General features: G+C 39.5%; 1 protein-coding gene across 3 annotated transcripts in view; it reads right to left on the bottom strand.

The window, feature by feature from the left end:
- The window catches only part of LOC139742682 (glycogenin-1-like), a 40,242-nt gene extending 21,198 nt beyond the window's left edge, over positions 1 to 19,044 (bottom strand). For all 3 annotated transcript variants that reach the window (XM_071653214.1, XM_071653213.1, XM_071653211.1), the window contains exons 1-5: positions 19,001 to 19,044; positions 13,138 to 13,279; positions 11,943 to 12,117; positions 10,658 to 10,820; positions 1,182 to 1,308 (exon numbers count right to left, since the gene is read on the bottom strand). In XM_071653214.1, coding sequence (XP_071509315.1) covers positions 1,182 to 1,308; positions 10,658 to 10,820; positions 11,943 to 12,117; positions 13,138 to 13,279; positions 19,001 to 19,013 — 620 coding nt within the window. In that variant the 5' untranslated portion in view covers positions 19,014 to 19,044. The remainder of the gene's footprint in view (positions 1 to 1,181; positions 1,309 to 10,657; positions 10,821 to 11,942; positions 12,118 to 13,137; positions 13,280 to 19,000) is intronic.
- Between the last annotated feature and the right edge of the window lie 554 nt (positions 19,045 to 19,598).

The raw sequence follows: 19,598 nt of genomic DNA on the forward strand, positions 1-19,598 counted from the left end.
GCGACTTTTTGTTTGTTTTGTGGTGCACGGTCACATATTTGAGAATGATGTAAAATGATAGCACAACCTCTTCAGCATTCCATAGAAATGTAAGCTTGGATACTTTTTGAATGGTCACTATTAAAGGTAAAATTTGTAGTTCTTAAATGCTAATGAACAACCTCCATTGTACAATGAGAGAGATAGCTTTGAGTCCTTTCTACTAAAAGGACTAGGCAGTGGGGTAAAGTGCCTTAGCTTGCAGGAGAGTGTGACAGCCACTGTTACCAAGTTGTAGCCAGCTAGAGCCCACATGATGAAGGCCCTGTGGTTCATATCCACTGGGTCATAGTGGATATTGTTCATACCAATCCAACCATCATCTCCTCTATTTAACACTTTATGTGCCATGGTGGAAACCCCCTGTGTGCCACATTATTCTGAAACACCAATGTAGTCATGCTTTGAGGAAACATTGTTTTTCAAATCTATGTAACTTCTATAGATTTCTGTTACGCTGGATATGTAGTGAGGAAACTTGTAGAGAAAATGCCATGCTTTGCTTTGATGAAAATTGCATGACGAATTGATGATTATTTTTCTTTGAAATGACAAGTAGCTACATTACTGTAAAGGGATGACTTTTGCACACAAAACAGTGACAGAAACTAAGAATTTAGATGCAAATCTATTTAATAGGGAACACCGCTTGATACTGTATACGCCATATATTTCGCGAGTCTAAGTTTTCGCGAATCGGGACTTCCCGACAATTTCGCGAGTGGTTAAATTCGCGATCGTGGAGTCGTGTACTGAACAGAGAAATATATACGCGTATGTCACATTCATATTAGAGTATTAGGTCTTTGAATGGGGTCAATATTTTCTTGTGTTTTCAATTTCGCGAATAGCAGCTGACTTGCAAAATTTGCGAAAATAAAAACCTCGCGAAATATTCGGCGTATACAGTAGTCGATCACCACATAAAATGCAAGCTTTATGTAAGATGAATGAAGTGTGAGAAAATGTTTTCATTGTACGGCGGCATTTGGCGATTTATCAATCATTTTGGGCGGGTTTGTAGGTTTGAGCAGAATATGCGAAGTTGGCATGTCGTTGACTGAGTCAGACATGCGAACGTGGCACATAAAGAGTTAAACAAGGTGTGTTCCCGGTACTCTGTGCAGGTCCTGGACCAATACCTCACGAATGCAGGTAGGTAGGAGTAGCTGGTGGAAGAGGTCATGTTGTAGACGAAGGGTATGTGTCTGCTGATATCTGACGTTGCCCAGCCACTGAAGAATGTGTTCAACAGCCCTTGATCCCCACCTGGTGGAAAACAAACAATGATAGCTTGAATAGAAGGTCATCACTGCCATTTTGGGATAACTTACAACAGACAAGCCAATCAAATGTAATAGATGGTATAGTCTTTATCTATCTACCGAAGTAGCTAATCTGTGGTGTTAGTACTGCTCTTCCCAAGAGGGTCCTGTCATAGCAATGATGGCAATTCTGCATGGTACCTGCTTTTACATCTGGGTTAAGCAGGACTTTGTGGCTCAAATACCATGCCAGGCCTTAAATTTCATCATTTTGGGGGCCAAACCCTTTTGGGCCCCAAATAGCATTGCGTATATAGGCATCAAGGCCAATAAATATAGGCATCAAAGGTCATAATCTTTATAGAGCTGTACAGTCACACTGTCGTGACTGCATTAATATCTTTCTATCTGATCTCTATCTCTGTCGCTCAACACTATCACATGTGGAGCTGTGCATGACCTTTGGTGACCTCTGGTTGTTGCAGTGAGTAGTGAATTACAACATAGGGTACTAGGGACTCACCTCAAATCAGGTTTCACTGTAATCTTAAACTGTGTGCAACTAGAAGCACTCAGTTCTTAATACTAAACACTACTTTACAATGACAAGGATGTTTGAGGAGAAAAGAAACCAATGATTGGTGTTTACAACGCAAAGAGGAATATAATCATTATAATGGCATTGTGTTCAGTGAATGATTGATGCCTGTGTGTACAACTCAAAAGGTCATTGGTCCATAGCTCAGTCAGGCTGGTCAATATGCAAATAATTACATTTTGTATTAAATTAGAAAAAAAAAAATCTCTTACTTCCATGATGAGGCCACCAAATTAAAATTGCCCATAAAAATTGTGTCCTATACTTGTACGATGTATACCCAATATACAATGTATGTGGCCTATCTACATATATGTACATTTGTCTTCTGATTCAATGTTACTCACAAGTCTATACAAACTGCCATGAGATGGGACACTTCCCAGTTATTTGCATTATACAGATGTGTTGATGGATGCTTTTTCAAAGATACAATTGTATACGTACACGATCTGTGTCACACATGTTTGTACACAGTGTCATTGTGCTTTGAGAACAGTGCAGGAATCAAACCAAATTCAGCCAAACCGAATCAAATCAAAATTAATATCAGATCAATACTACACTAGCATGAAAAAAACAACAACAACAACAAACAACTGAAAATGAAAACCAAACTGTAGAATATCTCTACTTGAGATCAATATATGACACAGTCCTGCGAATTGTAAAGCCTTGCAAAACAATCACATCTTCTTTTTTTCTGCTAATGTATTGATTGCAGTAATCCATGTTTGTCCATATATTGCTACTATCAGGCAATGTATAATTTACAACTGCTGTAAGTCTATGGGTGCGTTTATCAACTCTTTCTCTCGGCAGAAACAGGTTTTCCAAACAGCTTTCAGGGAATTTTTACGAGATGATAAACGCAAAGATATTTTGATTATGGGGTTCGGAAAGCCTTTTTGAAAACCCCAAATTTGTGCTTTCCGAAACAGGTTTCCAGAAACCTGTTTCTAGAAGCCCTTTGAAGTGAGATATACGCAAAGCTGTTTTGAAATGGCTTTGTACTGCGGTTACGAACCATGCGGGTAAAAATGCGCAATGCAGCTGTGCAGTGACAAGGCCAGTTTTCGTGATCGCGATGAGTTGATATTAAACGCAACTATTTTGGAAGCCATTTCTAAAGGGCTTTGGAAACGGCTTTTGAAAGCGGTTTCAAACAGGGGAAAGATGATAAATGCAGCCTATGACTTACATGCTTTTGAAAAATGAAAATGAATTATAGAGATATCTCATGTACGTATACTATCAATCATATAATCATAAAGAAAAATAACTGCACCATAAAAAATGTTCATGAAATATTTGAAAAGAAGTGTTCATTTGTGCTCTGAATTACACTGCCATCTTCGATTCCATCTGAATACTTGACAATACTGAATACTTGTCTTCATCAGACCAAAGTTCACACGAGCAGGCTCTTTTGTGGTTTGGGGAATAATGACATGATATTACAAATGTGCCTCTCTATTAGCTTGAAAATAGGCCGCCTGAAATTGGTGCACGAATATTTTGCATCATTACTCGGCTCAATATGCTCGGTTTGAAAGTGGTATCCCCACTATGATGGGATCAAGAAAATTTCAGGTTGATGGGGACATAACCCAAATAGCGCTAGTGCACAAATTAGTGCTGCTATTTCACAAACTAGACCAAGATTTTTGGGGGAAATTTTCCTGATCAAGTAGCGCACTATTTGCGTCTTCACTGAACAAATAGCAGGTTAATTTGACATCTGGCTAAATTGTGACTAGGGAAATCTGAGCCTTCCATTAGAGCAGTTTGCAAACATTGTTGCTTTTAATATTTTGTCTGGCCATCCCACACACATTAAAAAACAGAAATGAGTCCTTAACATAACTGTTTGATAACAATATGCTATTTTTGACATATAAGTAATACAATCAGAATTTGAACTATCCCCAACCACAACTCAACCCCTACTCTTCCATTGTGTGACTCGTACAATGGAAGAGTAGGGGTTGATTTGTGGTTGGGGATAGCTATAGTCAGCGAGGAATCTTTTTTATTTCCAAGCATTTTATCTCAAAATTCTGGGAATCAAATTTCTTCTGCTTTGTCACATTGCTCTATTTCTGTAACAATGTACTTTCAGCTTTTTGTTTGTTCATGCAAAGACCAAATCTCTATGAAATTCCGAAAAATATATCCGAACGGACTCTGTACCAATCTCAATCACTAGCAAAAACGTGTTGCTGTTGGCAAACACCTTGTATTTGATTTTATTTCTACAAATTGTTAAACTCATGACACTACTGCCATTCTATAAAGCAAATACACCATGCACTGATAGGTTCTCGTTGAAACCATAGATTCTGAGGGGGCAGGTATAGGGTCAATTCCATTGTGACTTATGGGACAAAGTGACAATTTTTGGCAATTTCAAACCAGTATTTTGAGAAAATAGTTGTATCAGATGCATTTTTCTCAGTTCATGGTTAGATCCATCATATCACAGTTTATGAAAACACCATACTTAGTTTGAAAAGTATCATTGCATTACGTACAGCAACAAAAAATTGCTGTCGTGACTTATGGGACATTTGAGGACCACCGTTTTTCAAATGGGAAAGTAAATTCTGAAATATTCTTACACACAGAGTCTCTGGAAAGATATTTTCTTTCCTGAATGTAGCAAAGGGTTGGTGCTTACCCTGAGCCAAGTGGTATGAATACATTGTATCTACTCATTGGTACAGTAGCAGGATAGGGAAAACCAGTGTGACTGATGGGACACAAAAACGTGACTTATGGGACGCTATCAACTACCACATTTTGAGATTAAGGAAATAATATTTACTGATGCCGAAACAAGTTCTAGAACATCATAAAACCGATCTATGACCATAGAACATTCAGAAAATAAGCCATCTGAGAATTACACAAGCTGTATTATGGTCATAATGGTGTATCAGAAATGATACATAAATTTTGCAAAAATTGGCAATTTTCATGAAAAATGAAGGTTTTTGGGACATAACTCCACTCCACGTTCACCGATGTTCACAAATGAGGTATGAAAATATCCGTTGTGAAAGGCTGCTTTGAGTAAACAATACCAGATCATCTGATTAAGCTTCATTAATAATCTATACTCAATAGTTTGATTTTCATAAAATGCAACCTTTCCGTGGAATTGACCATAGCACTTTTTCTGTCACCGAGGAAACCGATAATAATTTCATTAGTGACTTGAAACAGTGCATGATATATTTGTTCATATCATCCCACTGCATTACCAATAACTATCTCCACTGGAATCAACCATTACCAATGAGCAGACACTCCAATGCCTGTTATATTTGCTGACATGTGGTTGACGGGTGCTTTTTGTGGTTTTTGAATGCTGCAGGTGGGCAGTGAATTCAACAGGACGATTTATGTCTCCCCACGATACTGGGGCTTTAAGACAACTTGTCACATGATCTGGATATAAGTTCCACAGTTACATTGATTTCTGCTCCCTTTAGCACAGTACCTTTGCTATCCTCACCACAGGTGAACTGATTGTTTTTCAATAAACCCTCTATGAACCCCTTTCTCCCAAAACATCCCTGTTACAGCTTTGTAAATGAATGGCTTGGTTAACCTCACATGATTTAGCTGACTTGTTGCACTATTTTGCGAGAACGAAGTGACAGTCTTACAATAGACTGCAGATTTTCCATTTTAAAATCCTTACCCATTTTTATAACCAAATTGGCCATCAAAATGACAAAATAAAACTTACTTTCTGCTATAGCTCAGTAAGCTGTAGCAGCTTTCACTTCCATTCACCCCCCCCCCCCCCCCAACCCTCCATTGAGACTTTGCAAATGAGTGGGCTACTTCCTCTTGACTTGGGAGGATTGTGACATCACAAAGGGTGCTAAATATAGACAGAGAATATTCAAGTTCTCACAGGGGTTCCCATCAAGGGCCCACTGAGTCTCATAAGCCCTGTGTTGACCTGTCTGAGAATTGCTGGCCTGCTCCTTCCCAGGGGAACATTCCACACCCAGTGATTAACAGCTCAAGTCTGCCTCCAAAGGCCACACACGCAAAACATTGCTAGCTAAATGAATCACTACTTATCTAATTACTTCCATGTACTCCCCTGGAACAACATGGGTATGCATAGTTATGCATGTGCATGTGTATCCAAGATGTGTGTGTGCATGCATTATTGTGTGTGGCAAGAAAGAAAGGCAGAGTAGGCCCTATTGTTTGGCTGTGGGATATGTCACTAGTTAACGGTATTTCACTCAACTTCAGTTATGAAAGATAAAGAAATAATGTGGTAATAGTGCTCAATAATATTAATCTTACGCCTACACTTGTAGGCCAAAAATGCTGCTACTAATAAAACTGGTATTCTGAACTGCATATAGACAAATTGTATCACCACATCATACTTTATTGAAAATAAGACAGTTTACACTCACATTTATTTCTATAATCATTTATGATAATTATTTAGATAGACGTGTACACCTCTCATATGACACAGCAATTCCCCTGTTACAAAGTCAGAGAATGTGCCATGTAGGAAACATTGTTCTTGACAATATTGTATACCTGTATGTATAGTATGTGTACGTATATAGGCCTATTGCTTGTTGGTTTATTGTCTTATCATTTTCTGTGATACTGTTGTAACGTGACACAATATGTGACCGGCGACAACGGTTTCAGGCAAAAGTCGGGCATTTTGAAATTTCATTTTTTCAATGAATCACATTGCCCATTTCCTAAGCTTTGCATTGATATAAAACACTTGTGTTCTTAGGCACCACAAGCGGGCATAGAAAGAGAAATAAAATGCACTTTTTAAGTTGTTATCCTGACAAAATTGCGAGAAAACAAGCTTTGAAGATTCACCTCTTTCTCAAAGACAATGTCCGAGCGGCGATGCGAGGTGAGAATCACCCATCCGTACGATGGTGCCAATCGATGTTAAGCTCCGCCTATAGCAACCACATCGCCTTCTGATTGGCTCACTGAGAGAGTCAAATTTCCCGGGCACCCTACCTAGGAGCTCAGCGTATGGAGCCGAAAAACAATGCGTGATCGCTCGGGTTTGTTTTACCAGTACGTCTTTCAAGATGGCGGATACGATAATTGCACGTATGGTGTACATGTGTATGGTGCACGCATTACGCAATGGCATCCACACGCCATGGCCATGTGCATGTAACTGGAGCGGGTGGCGAATCAACACATTTACAAATCTCACTTTCATTGTTGTTGATTTGACTTTATCATTGGCGACCCTTTTGAAGGCATAAAATTGCCAGTGCTGACAAGGGTCACGCTTTATGTTTGTTTTGCTTTTACAAGCCGTGCATATGTTGCCTTGTTCGGTGGTGTTAATTATATCAAAACAAACAAACAAACATGACTCGTTAGTTTGGTGCGATCTTGATGTGTAGTATTTGAATATAACTGGTCACATGTGACCTGTCCTTTCCTCTCATCTACCTTCCCTTGAGTCAGTCTGCTGTCATGGTTTTTACTACCTGTACAAGAAGACTAATTTTTTTCTTCTGTTCATACAATTTTGTCGTGCTACATGATTTTGTTTCATTTCCGTTGTCGAACATGTCGTAGAATATAGTTTGGATAGAAAGCCAAACGAAGAGCACGCACTACAGAGCGAGTGTATAAACCAATATAGCAAGAGCAATGGAGCATGTAATCATGCACGCGTGGACAAAGCATTCCCAAAACGCTGCTACTGGTGTCTCCGAAAGCCGAATTATGTAAATGCGCGCGACGCACCAGCCAATCGCATGCGAGACTCTGCGCCGTAGCAACGCTGGGGATATTGGCGCGGCGTTCAAAAGAAGCTCGAAACTGACGAGTGCGATCCAAAATAGCGTGCTTAAAATTCCATTTTCGATAGGAAAAATGCAGTCTTATGCTATGAAATTTAGTGTAGATGTAGAAAACATATCAAAGATTCAATTTCTGCAAAAAACCCAAATCGACAAAAATAATGGTTAAAATCTTTGTACCCCGCCTAGGAGGGAATTTGCTCTTGCGACTTTTGCCTGAAACCGTTGTCGCGGGTCACATATGTACTCTGTTCTATAGAGCCTTGAGTATCTTTTTTAGGTAGAAATGAGCACTTTATAAGAGTCTCACTATTTCTTGCAAAGATATCATTCAACCTATTTTTAATATAATATCGCAACTCATACAAAGAAAAATAAATATCCCCCCCCCCCCCCCCCCCCCCCGGAAAAAAAAATGAAAAGGATCGAAATCGGCGGAAGAGTTTTAGAGAGTTTAAACAAATCTAATCAGGTCCTATGAAAGTCATGATACAGGAAAATCAAACAGACACTGAGCAAATGGGACACCCTTGGGCAATTGAAATATGTTGGTTATGACCAGAATATGTCTAAACCTATGTGGGGTTTTAAAACACAATCAAAGTGAAACTCTGCAATAATAGAACTACATAATATATATATATTTTTTTTTTTTGTATTCAAAGGTCATCAGTATCTCATAGCTGAAATAGAGGTTTCATTTTAATACCAAAGTTTAAAGCCCCTTGCTAACATTTGCAGATGAAAAAAAAAAAGGCTTCAGTGCTTCAAAATACTTCTGAAATGCGAGTTAGGGACAAAAATAACCAACACAAAACCGTTAATCAGCATGATCAATGTTAAGTATTGTTAAATATATATACAAAATGTGAACAACAGTTTTAATAAAAGTCGTTTTAGAGTAAACCATCAACATGATGGTTTATTGAGAAAATCAGTGATATCTCCTTGTATAATTTGCAGATTCATTGTGACATTTTTGTATGGTAGGGTGTTTCTTGATGTGACTGCACTATAGACTACCATATATGCATCAAATGTGATAATTCAAACATTTTTTTAATCACTCCATCAAATGTTTTTAAGTAGCTTTAACTGAGAAATGACGTTTTTGTCATCATCATCATAATCATCTCTTCAATTAGTAGTACATGTATCACCAGCGCTGTCATGATCAGGAGCATTGTATTATATTATTATAATCACTGTCATCACACCATCATTATTACATAAACAGCATCACAATCTGAACAAGAGACCCACGGGTCTGGCACTCACCCGAGTATCGCAAGTTTACCTTTCACGCAGTCACTAATCAAAATTAGTCACAGCTCTACTAAAATTTGACCAGGCATTCTCAAGTAGAAGATGAAAATGTACAATAAGGGCCCATTTTTTAAAGATTCCTCGATTTTGGGGGATTTGGGGCCCCCTGGGGCCCTCTGGGTGGGGCATGGTGCCCATTTTGATAAATTGAGATCCTAACCCCCTAGGGATGCTACCTGCCAAGTTTGACGAAAATCCATCATGAGGTTTTCAGGAAGAAGATGAAAATGTACAATTTAGGCCCCCATTTGGACCTCCCCACCCCCCCCCCCCCCCCCCCCCCCGCCCCCACGAGGGGCACCCCTGGATCTGCTATGAACAAACTTGAAACTACAGTCATTAATGTACTAACTCATAGTATTATCTTAGCTCTATTGCTTCTGATTCCAGAGAAGATTTTTAAAGATTTCTTCATTTTGGGAAGTTTGGGCCCCTTGGGGTGCTACAGGTGTAATATGGTGCCCATTTGAACAGATTGAGATCCTATGCCCCTAGGGATACCACCTGCCAAGTTTGGTGAAAATCGGTCATGCGGTTCTCAAGAAGAAGATGAAAATGTACAATTTAGGTCCCATTAGGACCCCTCCCCACCCCCCTCCCCACCCCCCTCCCCTGGGTCTCAAGGGGGGCACCCCTGATTCCGCCATGAACAAACTTGAAACTACAGTCATCAATGTACTAACTCATAGTATTAACTTTATAGCTCTATCACTTCTGGTTCTAGAGAAGAAGATTTTTAAAGATTGCTTAATTTTGGGGGGTTTGGGCCCCCTTGAGGGCCCCCTGGGTGGGGCATGGTGCCAATTTTAAGAAGTTCTATCCTAACCCCACTAGTGATGCTACCTGCCAAGTTTGGTGAAAATTGGTCACGGGGTTCTCAAGAAGAAGATGAAAATGTACAATTTAGGCCCCATTAGGATCCCTCCCTACCCCCTTCCCCTGGGTCCCAAGGGGGGCACCCCTGATTCCGCCATGAAAAAACTTGAAACTACAGTCATCAATGTATTAACTCATAGTATTAACTTTAGCTCTATCACTTCTGGTTCTAGAGAAGAAGATTTTTAAAGATTCCTTAATTTTGGGGGGTTTGGGCCCCCCTGAGGGCCCCCTGGGTGAGGCATGGTGCCCATTTTAACAAATTGAGTTCCTAACCCCCTAGGGATGATACCTGCCAAAGTTTGGTCAAAATCGGTCTTGGGGTTTTCAAGAAGAAGATGAAAATGTAAAAAGTTTACGCACGACGGATGATGCACGACGGACGCCGGACAAAGAACGATCGCAATAGCAGGAGACCATGATCATGAGCAGCTGCTTGACATGAATCTTGAATCTTCATCATCATTATTAACATCAGCATTACCATCACTACAACCACTACCACTATCACTTTATGACCACCATTTTCACATCAATCATTGCAGTCTTAATCATATTTTCAGGGATTGCTTGATTCTTCAATGTCATCATAATCATTATCACATCATTGTAATTATCATTGTTGTCTACACTGGCATCATCATCTTCATCATCGTCATCATATTATCACTGTATCAATAGTGATGATGCTCCATGTCATAGTGCCTTACCATCAAAGCTTCCCTGAGTAACTGCACATTGAAGTAAGCCTCTGTAGGTCTCATTGGAAGGTCTGAAGACAAAGACGCCTGAATTGAAGCAGTCCGGCCAACCAGCATCTGCCACAGCCGACAATTCTTCCCTGTCAAAGAGGTCATCGACATTCTGTAAAATCTGCAATGAAAACGAGAACAAATCTGTGAAATGTCAAGACAATGACATTCACTCGTTACCGTGGTAACATCATGTACCATAAAATCATTTGTGAACTAGCAATTCTCCTGACACTACACTTTCCTTCCATTAACAAACAATGAGCAATCTAAAGATGGTCACTCAAATCATGGCCATAAAGACATGTTCCCACCAGAGTATTTTTAGGCAGTAAATCAGTGGAGGTAGCTGACTTTCTCTTTGTCTGTCCGTCTGTTTCCATCAGTCTGTTGGCAAGCTTCTCTCTCAAATACTTTCGTACACTCTACAGGGTTGCCTGATGGCATGGAGTACTAGACTTTTTCCACTGCACACACATGCACACCATACCTGCAACATATTTGCTAAAGTGCTTAAAGTAGCACCACACACAACACCAGTATAAGTTTGTCTTTCAGATTTTGATGTAGGCCATTGGCATGGTAGGAATTAATCTCATTCACACAAAAGCATGTGTTTACTTCTATTTCAATGGTATCAATAGCTCTCTAGACCAAGTTTACACATCTTCAGGGGAACCAGTTTAATTCCCTCAGATGTCATAACTGTCACGTACACTTTGTATGGTTCCAAAAGGCAATGAATTCAACTTTCAGAGGACGTGGTACTTTAACAGAAAGTTCATTAACCCATTTTTCACAGGGATGGGATGTATGGTGTATTAAAAGGCACCTTGTCAGGCAAGGACTGTATTTTTGCTGTACATATTGTATGACAGATACACCAAAAACATCTTTCACAACTTTAATCTACATTTTGTATTGTCTTTACAAAAGGATGACATTAGCGCAATCTTAGGTTGGGTTGACACTCTGTTATGATTCATCCCGCAATGCATGGACAACATTTTAATAGTCCGATCTTCAGCTGGGTTGATGCTCTATCACTTGATGCAATTATACAACATCTAGATCAATATATGTGCTAGCCCTGCATGCACCCAGTCGCAACCATCAGACGTGAAATGCCTGATAACAGAGCAAGTTTATCATGCCTACTGTACATACACATTGTAAACACAGCTTCAGCATTAGCCTTTAACAACCTGTAATTCACAATTGTAGATGTGAATAGAAATCTTACCAGCGTGTCAGCATCAAGGAAGACACACTTTGAGTACTGTGTGAGCTGCCAACAGTAGATCTTGGAGAAAGTGATTCCCAGCTCTGGACGGGTCAGTAGGGCCAAGTGGGCCTCATCGTTACTGTCCAGAGGATTGACCTCATGGATGTAGTCAAACATGAAAGAGAGCTGCCGCCTGCAGGATAGATCAATTTACCAAAATTCAGAAACATTACAGCAAAACAAGAACAATACAAAAATTGTTACAAACCAATATCACAGGTGTTCCTCTCAACCAGAAAGCATGAGTTAGGACTGTCTCTGACGTACAATTGCAGCAACACAAAATGCATGCAATCCAGCTGTAAAGTACTGGAATAAATTCGATGGGACAGATCCACTGAGCACAGCTCTTGTTACTTAGTCCTACACGAACAATACAAACAAAATATCTAGAGATTTGAACACTGTATTGAAATAGCCTACAAATTGTATGGCAACAAAGTTTATGAACACACATAACACAACATAATTTCATGGGTTTAACCATTCAGTTCTAAGCCAGGGTAAAGGCACTAATCCTCCAGTGCCAGATTTATGAGGAAATGCAGGGATTTATAACAGTATTTGATAACAGACACAGCTCTACTCCTATTAACACAGGCAAGCATGAAAAATAGGGATGGGGGTTACCAGTGTGGTTCATAACTTCTTATTGTGCATGAAAGTATTGCAATGAAGCGCACGTTGCAGATGCTCTCTGGTTCCATCTTTGTCTTCTTCTTTTTTCAAGATCATTTGACCACAGGTAATTAGCTGTTCCAATTCCAGAAAACAAATCTTTCCAAGACAATTTTTGGCATGTTTGCAGACACATTTGACTCACTGGCAAATTCCTTTGTCCAGCATATATATCATAAATTTTTGCATATTTGTGGAGAATCTTGGGATAATAGTTTTAGCATATTATTGCTGTCATTTTCTGCTACATCCTCTCATGTGCCATCATGGTATCACCAATTCAATGTTGTACAATAAAATTGTTTGACCAAAATAGCAATATGACTGTAATTTACTTGACAAGTAGAAAAGGGGGAAGAGGATCCCCAAGCACTGGACGGCACTGCTTGTCTTTTAATCCAGACAGCACAATGGTCAGTACCACAACAGCACAGTTAACCTCCTAGGATAAGAAAAAAGAAAATTGGGATGTTACCTCATAGGTTGAGTAACCTGTGGAGTAACTAGTATGGCAAGCTGTCGTGTTGTTCCAACATCTCGCAGAGACTGTCCGACCACGAGGGCGCCATACGCATACTTGTCATTTGTGACGAGGGTAACAAAGGCCTGGTCTTCCACTGTGTTGTTAAAGGAGGAAAAGATAAAATTAAGACTTGAAATGTTATTGTTTTATAGACAACATGTATGGCAATGATTTCTAGAGAGCAGGCCTATCACAAATATTATTTCAAATATTACACTTTAAAATTACAAATTGTTGGCATGGAAAATTTATTACTTTCACTTCATCTGCAACAACAGTTAGGAATTCCTGTTTAATAGTTTGTCACTTTCAACATTCTATTAATAAACAGTGTGGGCTGTCAATGCTAAGAACACATAAATCTCTCTGTCTCCCTTTAATACAAAGGTGTAAGTACAGGCATACATGTACAAACAGTGATAAGAGCAAAGTGAAATTCCAGGCAACCTGGATGGCACCAAAGTACATTACGAACAAAACCTAAGCCCCTAGAAATTTAGGTGAATAAATGCAAAGACTGGGGATCCAGGGTTATGGTACAGGTACTGATAGTAAGAGTGCTGCTGTGCTGCACAGCACAGTCTCGGAACTGGTAAGTTCTCTACGAGGTCAGTTGAACTGTGGCCGGTTACACTCTCACATCCTCTTCAGCCTGGAATTCCCTGACATTGCACAACATGATGGCACCAAAGAATAGAAAAGTTTTAAAAAGAAAATGAAACCCAAGTGGAGTTAAAATGCTCTGTGTGTAATGCCTCCCTATCATAATATACGTTGCAGCTCACAGACACAAAACTCCCAGCTAGTTCCTTGTTCTCTCCATGCATACAGTGCCACAAAAACTGGTACACATTCTGCAAGGCAAATCATGATCTTGCCTTTTTCTTAGGCCCTCAGACTGTTGTTTATGCTGACAATAGGGACACGCAGACCTCATTCTCTAGCAGTGTCAAATGGTTGCGATCCATTCATTATGCCCAACAAGTGGAACCCATTTCATTGACATGAACATTACGAACTTATGACTCCTACCCAGAGCTGGCCTGATTTCTGCACCCAATGGACCGAATTCATGAAGGTGGTACAAATGAAACCATGTTATAAACCATCCATGGACAAAAACCATGGACCGCCAAGTGTTGCATGGAATATTTCGTTATGAAATCAGTCATTTCGTCTAAGATCATGATTATTTTGTAACAAAATGACAACATTTTGTAACTAAATGAACATTTCGTCCACAAAATGATAATTTTGTTAACGAAACGGTTATTTTGTCGACGAAATGAACAATTTCATAATGAAATAATTCCATGCGACACTTGGCGCTCCATGGTTTTTGTCCATGGTTTCATTTGTACCACCTTCGTGAATTCGGGCCAATGACCTTACTGACAACATCATCCTAGAATCAATGGGACCATGAAACCCTTCATACACATGTTCTTGATTCTGGTTCTCATCCTGGCAGAGAACATGGAACACATGCTATTTCTATTATCTTTCTTCTTATATTATCGCAGTTTTCGTTGTGGCTATGAAATCAAAAAGCCCTTGGTATTGTGAGTGAAACAGGCCTAAAGCTGAGCATGTCAGCATGAGGTCCTTTATGCATACAATGTATTAATTAGTCACATGTGAATCATATTCACTGTTTATGAAGTGGGAGGTAGTTCAAAAGATACCTCCAGGCTAAGGTAGGACATTCGTTAAATAAAACAGGACTCAAAGAAGGGAAATGTGAATGACTGTGATCACATTTGTCATGCACTTTCTGAAAATTTCGGCAAGCACTAATAATTACAGATAGTACTTCACGGATCAGCCACAGACATGTACGAGCGGTCAGCAGCACACTTTTATAAGTGGGGGGCAGGCGCAGTTTATATTTTTGGTGCCATTTTGAGGTTCATGTAAAGCTACAAGTTGTAACAAGAAAAAAAATCCAACCTATGGTACTACATTTATTTCCAATTGACAATGACAAAAGCAAAAATGTTTCACCCTAAATGTATTCCTATGTATTGTGCAAAAATGGGGGGGGGGGGGGGGGCAGCAACACACCCTTCCCCAGCTCATGACTAAGAAGATGAAAGCTGTGAAAGAAAATCATGATGATTGTCTTTCAATGAAAAGGATACTCCCATACATTTCATCAGGAATGAGCACTTAACACATGTACATTCCAGATTTGTGGCAATCAAAATGTTAGATTCAGTGGAGTTGGCTATAGAAGTGTCCTAAAAGGGCAACTTTACAATACCGATTGTAGTCTGAGTACCAATGATTTCATCATCACAGGAAAGTCATAGAATACTTTAACAGTCTACAAAGCAATATGATGTACTATCACATATTGTACAGTAAATACAACCACTTGACTGTGTACTCCATTGTTTTGGTAGTTTCAGAAAGTTGCATAATGTCAGACATGAGGAAAAATTTTGTAAAACACTGATGTTTGCTGAATAATTATCCTACCTTCAAGCTTCATGACACAAAGTAGCAGACACAAATGGAAAAGTGTTTGAATATGTGACTGTGCATCACAAAACGAGAAAAAAGTCGCACACACTGATTTTGTGTGAGGACTAAAAATAGGTAAAATGGGTCAACCGAGCCGATCTTGACTTTTTCATATTTTCTGAAAGAGCAAGTCTTCTTTACATTATGCTAAAATTTGGGATCATAAAATGGGCAGGAAAGTGTGTTTTTAGCAGCTTATCTCGAACATTTTTTTTTTGCAGAATAGAGTCCCCTTTTCATTTCTATAAAACCTCGTGCACAATTTTCACTTTCAACTCCTATAACTTTTGAAAAGATGATGCTACTACTTTGAAAGTTGGCACTAACTAAGGACAGAATGTGTTAAATAGGCATGCTAAATTTCAGTTTAGTCTGATAATCCCTTCATTGTTGTTACTCCAGTGGTTTACATGTACATGTACATCCTGTTTTTTGTCTCGTTCATCGCACAACCAGCACCTCTTGGTGAAGATTAAGCGCTTGAATAGACACTGCACTTCAGAGCCTCTTTTCTCAGTTCAACTTTTCCTGAGTACGTGCTTTCTTTCCAGTATTTGAATAGGTTAGGAGAGTCCATTTGATTTGAGTAATTCATCATTTTAAAGCTTAAAGTCTGCTCTCTCAGAATATGTTCTTAACTAAAATTTCATGTCTGGCGACTTTTTGTGTGTTTTGTGGTGCAGGGTCACATATGGAAGGCTAGTAACTGATCAGTGGGAATCAGTGGAAATGCTGGGAGATGATTGTTCCAATCCTTATAGGATTCATTCAAGAGTTCATTGTATATCTATTGTTGTGTGAAAATGATTTGCTTCAGAACGGTCTCATATTCAAGTAATGTGCAGATTAATGCTCCGTCACTGACCAGGGACGCCAACCTGGAAGCATTAAACTGCACATTACTTGAATATGAGACCATTCTGAAGCAAATCATTTTCACACAACAATAGATATACAATGAACTCTTGAATGAATCCCATAAGGATTGGAACAATCATCTCCCAGCATTTCCACTGATTCCCACTGATCAGTTACTAGCCTTCCCCTTTAAGCTGTATGAATAGACTTTGACAACTTAAATCATTTGGGTTTTTTTTGCCTCATTGCATTTCAAAAACATAAGATCTTAATATTCACATCGACACTTCACAGTAAAATCTTGACCTTCCTGTTCCACTCTACAGATGTACACCATCATCTACTAGTCAATATCCATCTACTCATACTTCACTTCATAAGAAAGCTCCATACATCAGAAGATCAAGGAGATCATACTCAAGTCTATGTCCCCTATATAACTTATAACTATAAGTAAGCAACAACTGATTCCCACAATACAAATTGTCTTTCTATCCCTAAACAACCTGCTGACCTGGAACAAACTACCAGCCATAGCAGTTTCTTCCCAAACAAGCACTACTTTCAAGGAGAGCACACTTGTATGTCAATTGAGGGTTGGAACCTCCTGTGGCTAGAGCAGGTAGGTTTGAATGGTTCTGTAAATTCCTGTGTAAAGTTTACAAAATAATTTTTAATGTGAACATCTCTCTTCTTATTATGAATAGAAATGCTACATTGTACACTACTAACAGCAATATTGACTGCTCCATCACCGCTATCTGTCACACTGCACAGCACATCCCAGTTTAGCTTGGAAAGATGCTGCTTTAATCAACAAGGATAAATCTTGCCCCACAAGGTACAATGTAACTATACACAGCCCTGTCGCTGTACACAAGTGTTGCAAGTGTCATACGGCATCTGGTCAGGCTACCCACAAGGTTACTGTATGTTGAGTGAATACACACACTTCCTCCTGTGCAACACAAACTCATCTTCCTCATGTAGTTTACGTCAAGGAGTAAACACAATGGAATATGCAGCAGCAGCACCATAACTATGCCAAAATGTGTGTGGCTACACACCTACATTGACATCAGCACATGCATAACAGAGCCCTATAGATGCATTCAGCACTGAAAACATTCTGAACATTTGCTAAATTCAGGGCACTTTCTCACATCTTTTTCTGTGTTTGAATACCGGTGAAATTTGGTGAACACTTCATCCACTTGCGACCAGTCTTTGCACTTCACTTGCAGTAAAATTATCACATTTTTTTTTGAATACCATGTAAACATGTAGGTAGAACCCTGACCGTTTACATATATTCATTATTGTTCATATTCAATACATTTAGTAACTATACACAGCCCAGTCGCTTTAGAGCGTCTGGTCGGGCTACTTCAGTTCTGTACTGCTGATCAGTCGCAGTCTAAACTGTTAATACCAATTTACACAAATAAATAAATAGCAGCAGTATTGCTATTGGCAATAGTGTGAAGTGAATACTGATAAAGATATGTTGCAGTAGACAGAAAGATCTGTCTGTCCGGAGGAGTCTTTCATTTTTTTGACGTTATCGCTCTCCTCCATAGACAAGGATCCGTGATGCGTGAAGCCAGACGCAGTCTCCGCAGAACATTTCCCCCCGACGACCAGATACAGACAGATCTTTCGGTCAAATGTTGCAGGTAACTCCACACATGCACAGTAAAGATTCTAACACTGAAACAGGTCTATAACTTAGGCCCTACTTGTTGTCACTAATTATTTTCCTTATAATATACATTGTAAACTGGTCTGTAGCCTACTCTGGGAATCTGTGCTCTGGAAAGTGTCATGGGATTCACAATTCCACCAAAATTGATTAATCCAAATTATAGGCCTACGGTCCTACCCCTACTGTCTCTGTAATTCACATAGTCATTTATTTTGATGCCAAAGCAAACAGTTTTATTCAATACGGTTAGTGCATAGTGGCCTTTACCAGGTGAATGATATATTTTGTTGAACATACACACGTGGCCACACTTGAAACACATTGTAAATCAATGCGTGTTGCTGTACAGTGTATACAGTGCAGTTCGGAGCTATCACTCCTGCACACGGTGAGCTGAAAGTACCCTGGATTGGCACCATATGTAAAGTATGTTTTGACACGGGAGTGGTACGTGGCTGTGCAGTAAAGTACGCGCATGTAGCCGACATGGCCGCTGAAGTTCTGGGTGCAATAAAAGGCACATCGTCGCAGGTAAGCGGCTATTTACGCCGGTAAGCTTCGACGGTGATTTGTCTTCACCACTACTAATCATGTTTATTGTCATATTTCCTTCTAACACAATACAGTGAACCACATAATGTATACTGACACGTACAAACTACACAACATGCCGACGGTACCGATTATTATTCTCATAAGATGCAATACAGAGTTCGAGATTGTTACCTTTCGAAGCCATCACGTCGTGATCAGCATATAATCAACGTGGGTGTGTACATGAACAGCGTGTGTGTGTAATTCCAATGCCAGTGCAGTTAGTTGCGGTTCGTATTGCCCCAGGAATCTGAAGTATTCACCAATGAAAGGGAAGTTGATGATCACACTTCCTTGTTAGTATGAAAATTAAAGTAGGAGATGACGTTACCACGAGAATTAAAATGTGTCCACTTTTCAAAGGAGAAGTGTTTGTACAGTTTAGCTGAAACGTTTATTTAAAATTGTATTTTTAAAGAATCGATTTCCACGCTCCGACATAATTGTAATCCCATCATAATAATGGACTCGTCTAGTCTTTTCAAATGACATGTGCACGAGAATCCCTGACAGTAGCGCGTGATATGAGACTAACAATAATGTACAGCGCTTTGCATTTTCTTTTGAACACGTGGTCATTTCATCCACATTGGGGGGGGGGGGGGGGGGGGGGGGGTATCCATTCACCGAAGTTCATGAACACATTCAATGTCGAAATTTTACTTTCGATCTTCATCGTAGGTACAGCCTTTGGTTCCCCATCACAATCGATCGATGCTTATAATTTATG

Source organism: Diadema antillarum, unplaced genomic scaffold, assembly GCF_040938485.1.
Source record: "Diadema antillarum isolate AM-2024a unplaced genomic scaffold, OU_Dant_1.0 seq00001014_RagTag, whole genome shotgun sequence".
Lineage (NCBI taxonomy): Eukaryota > Metazoa > Echinodermata > Echinoidea > Diadematoida > Diadematidae > Diadema > Diadema antillarum.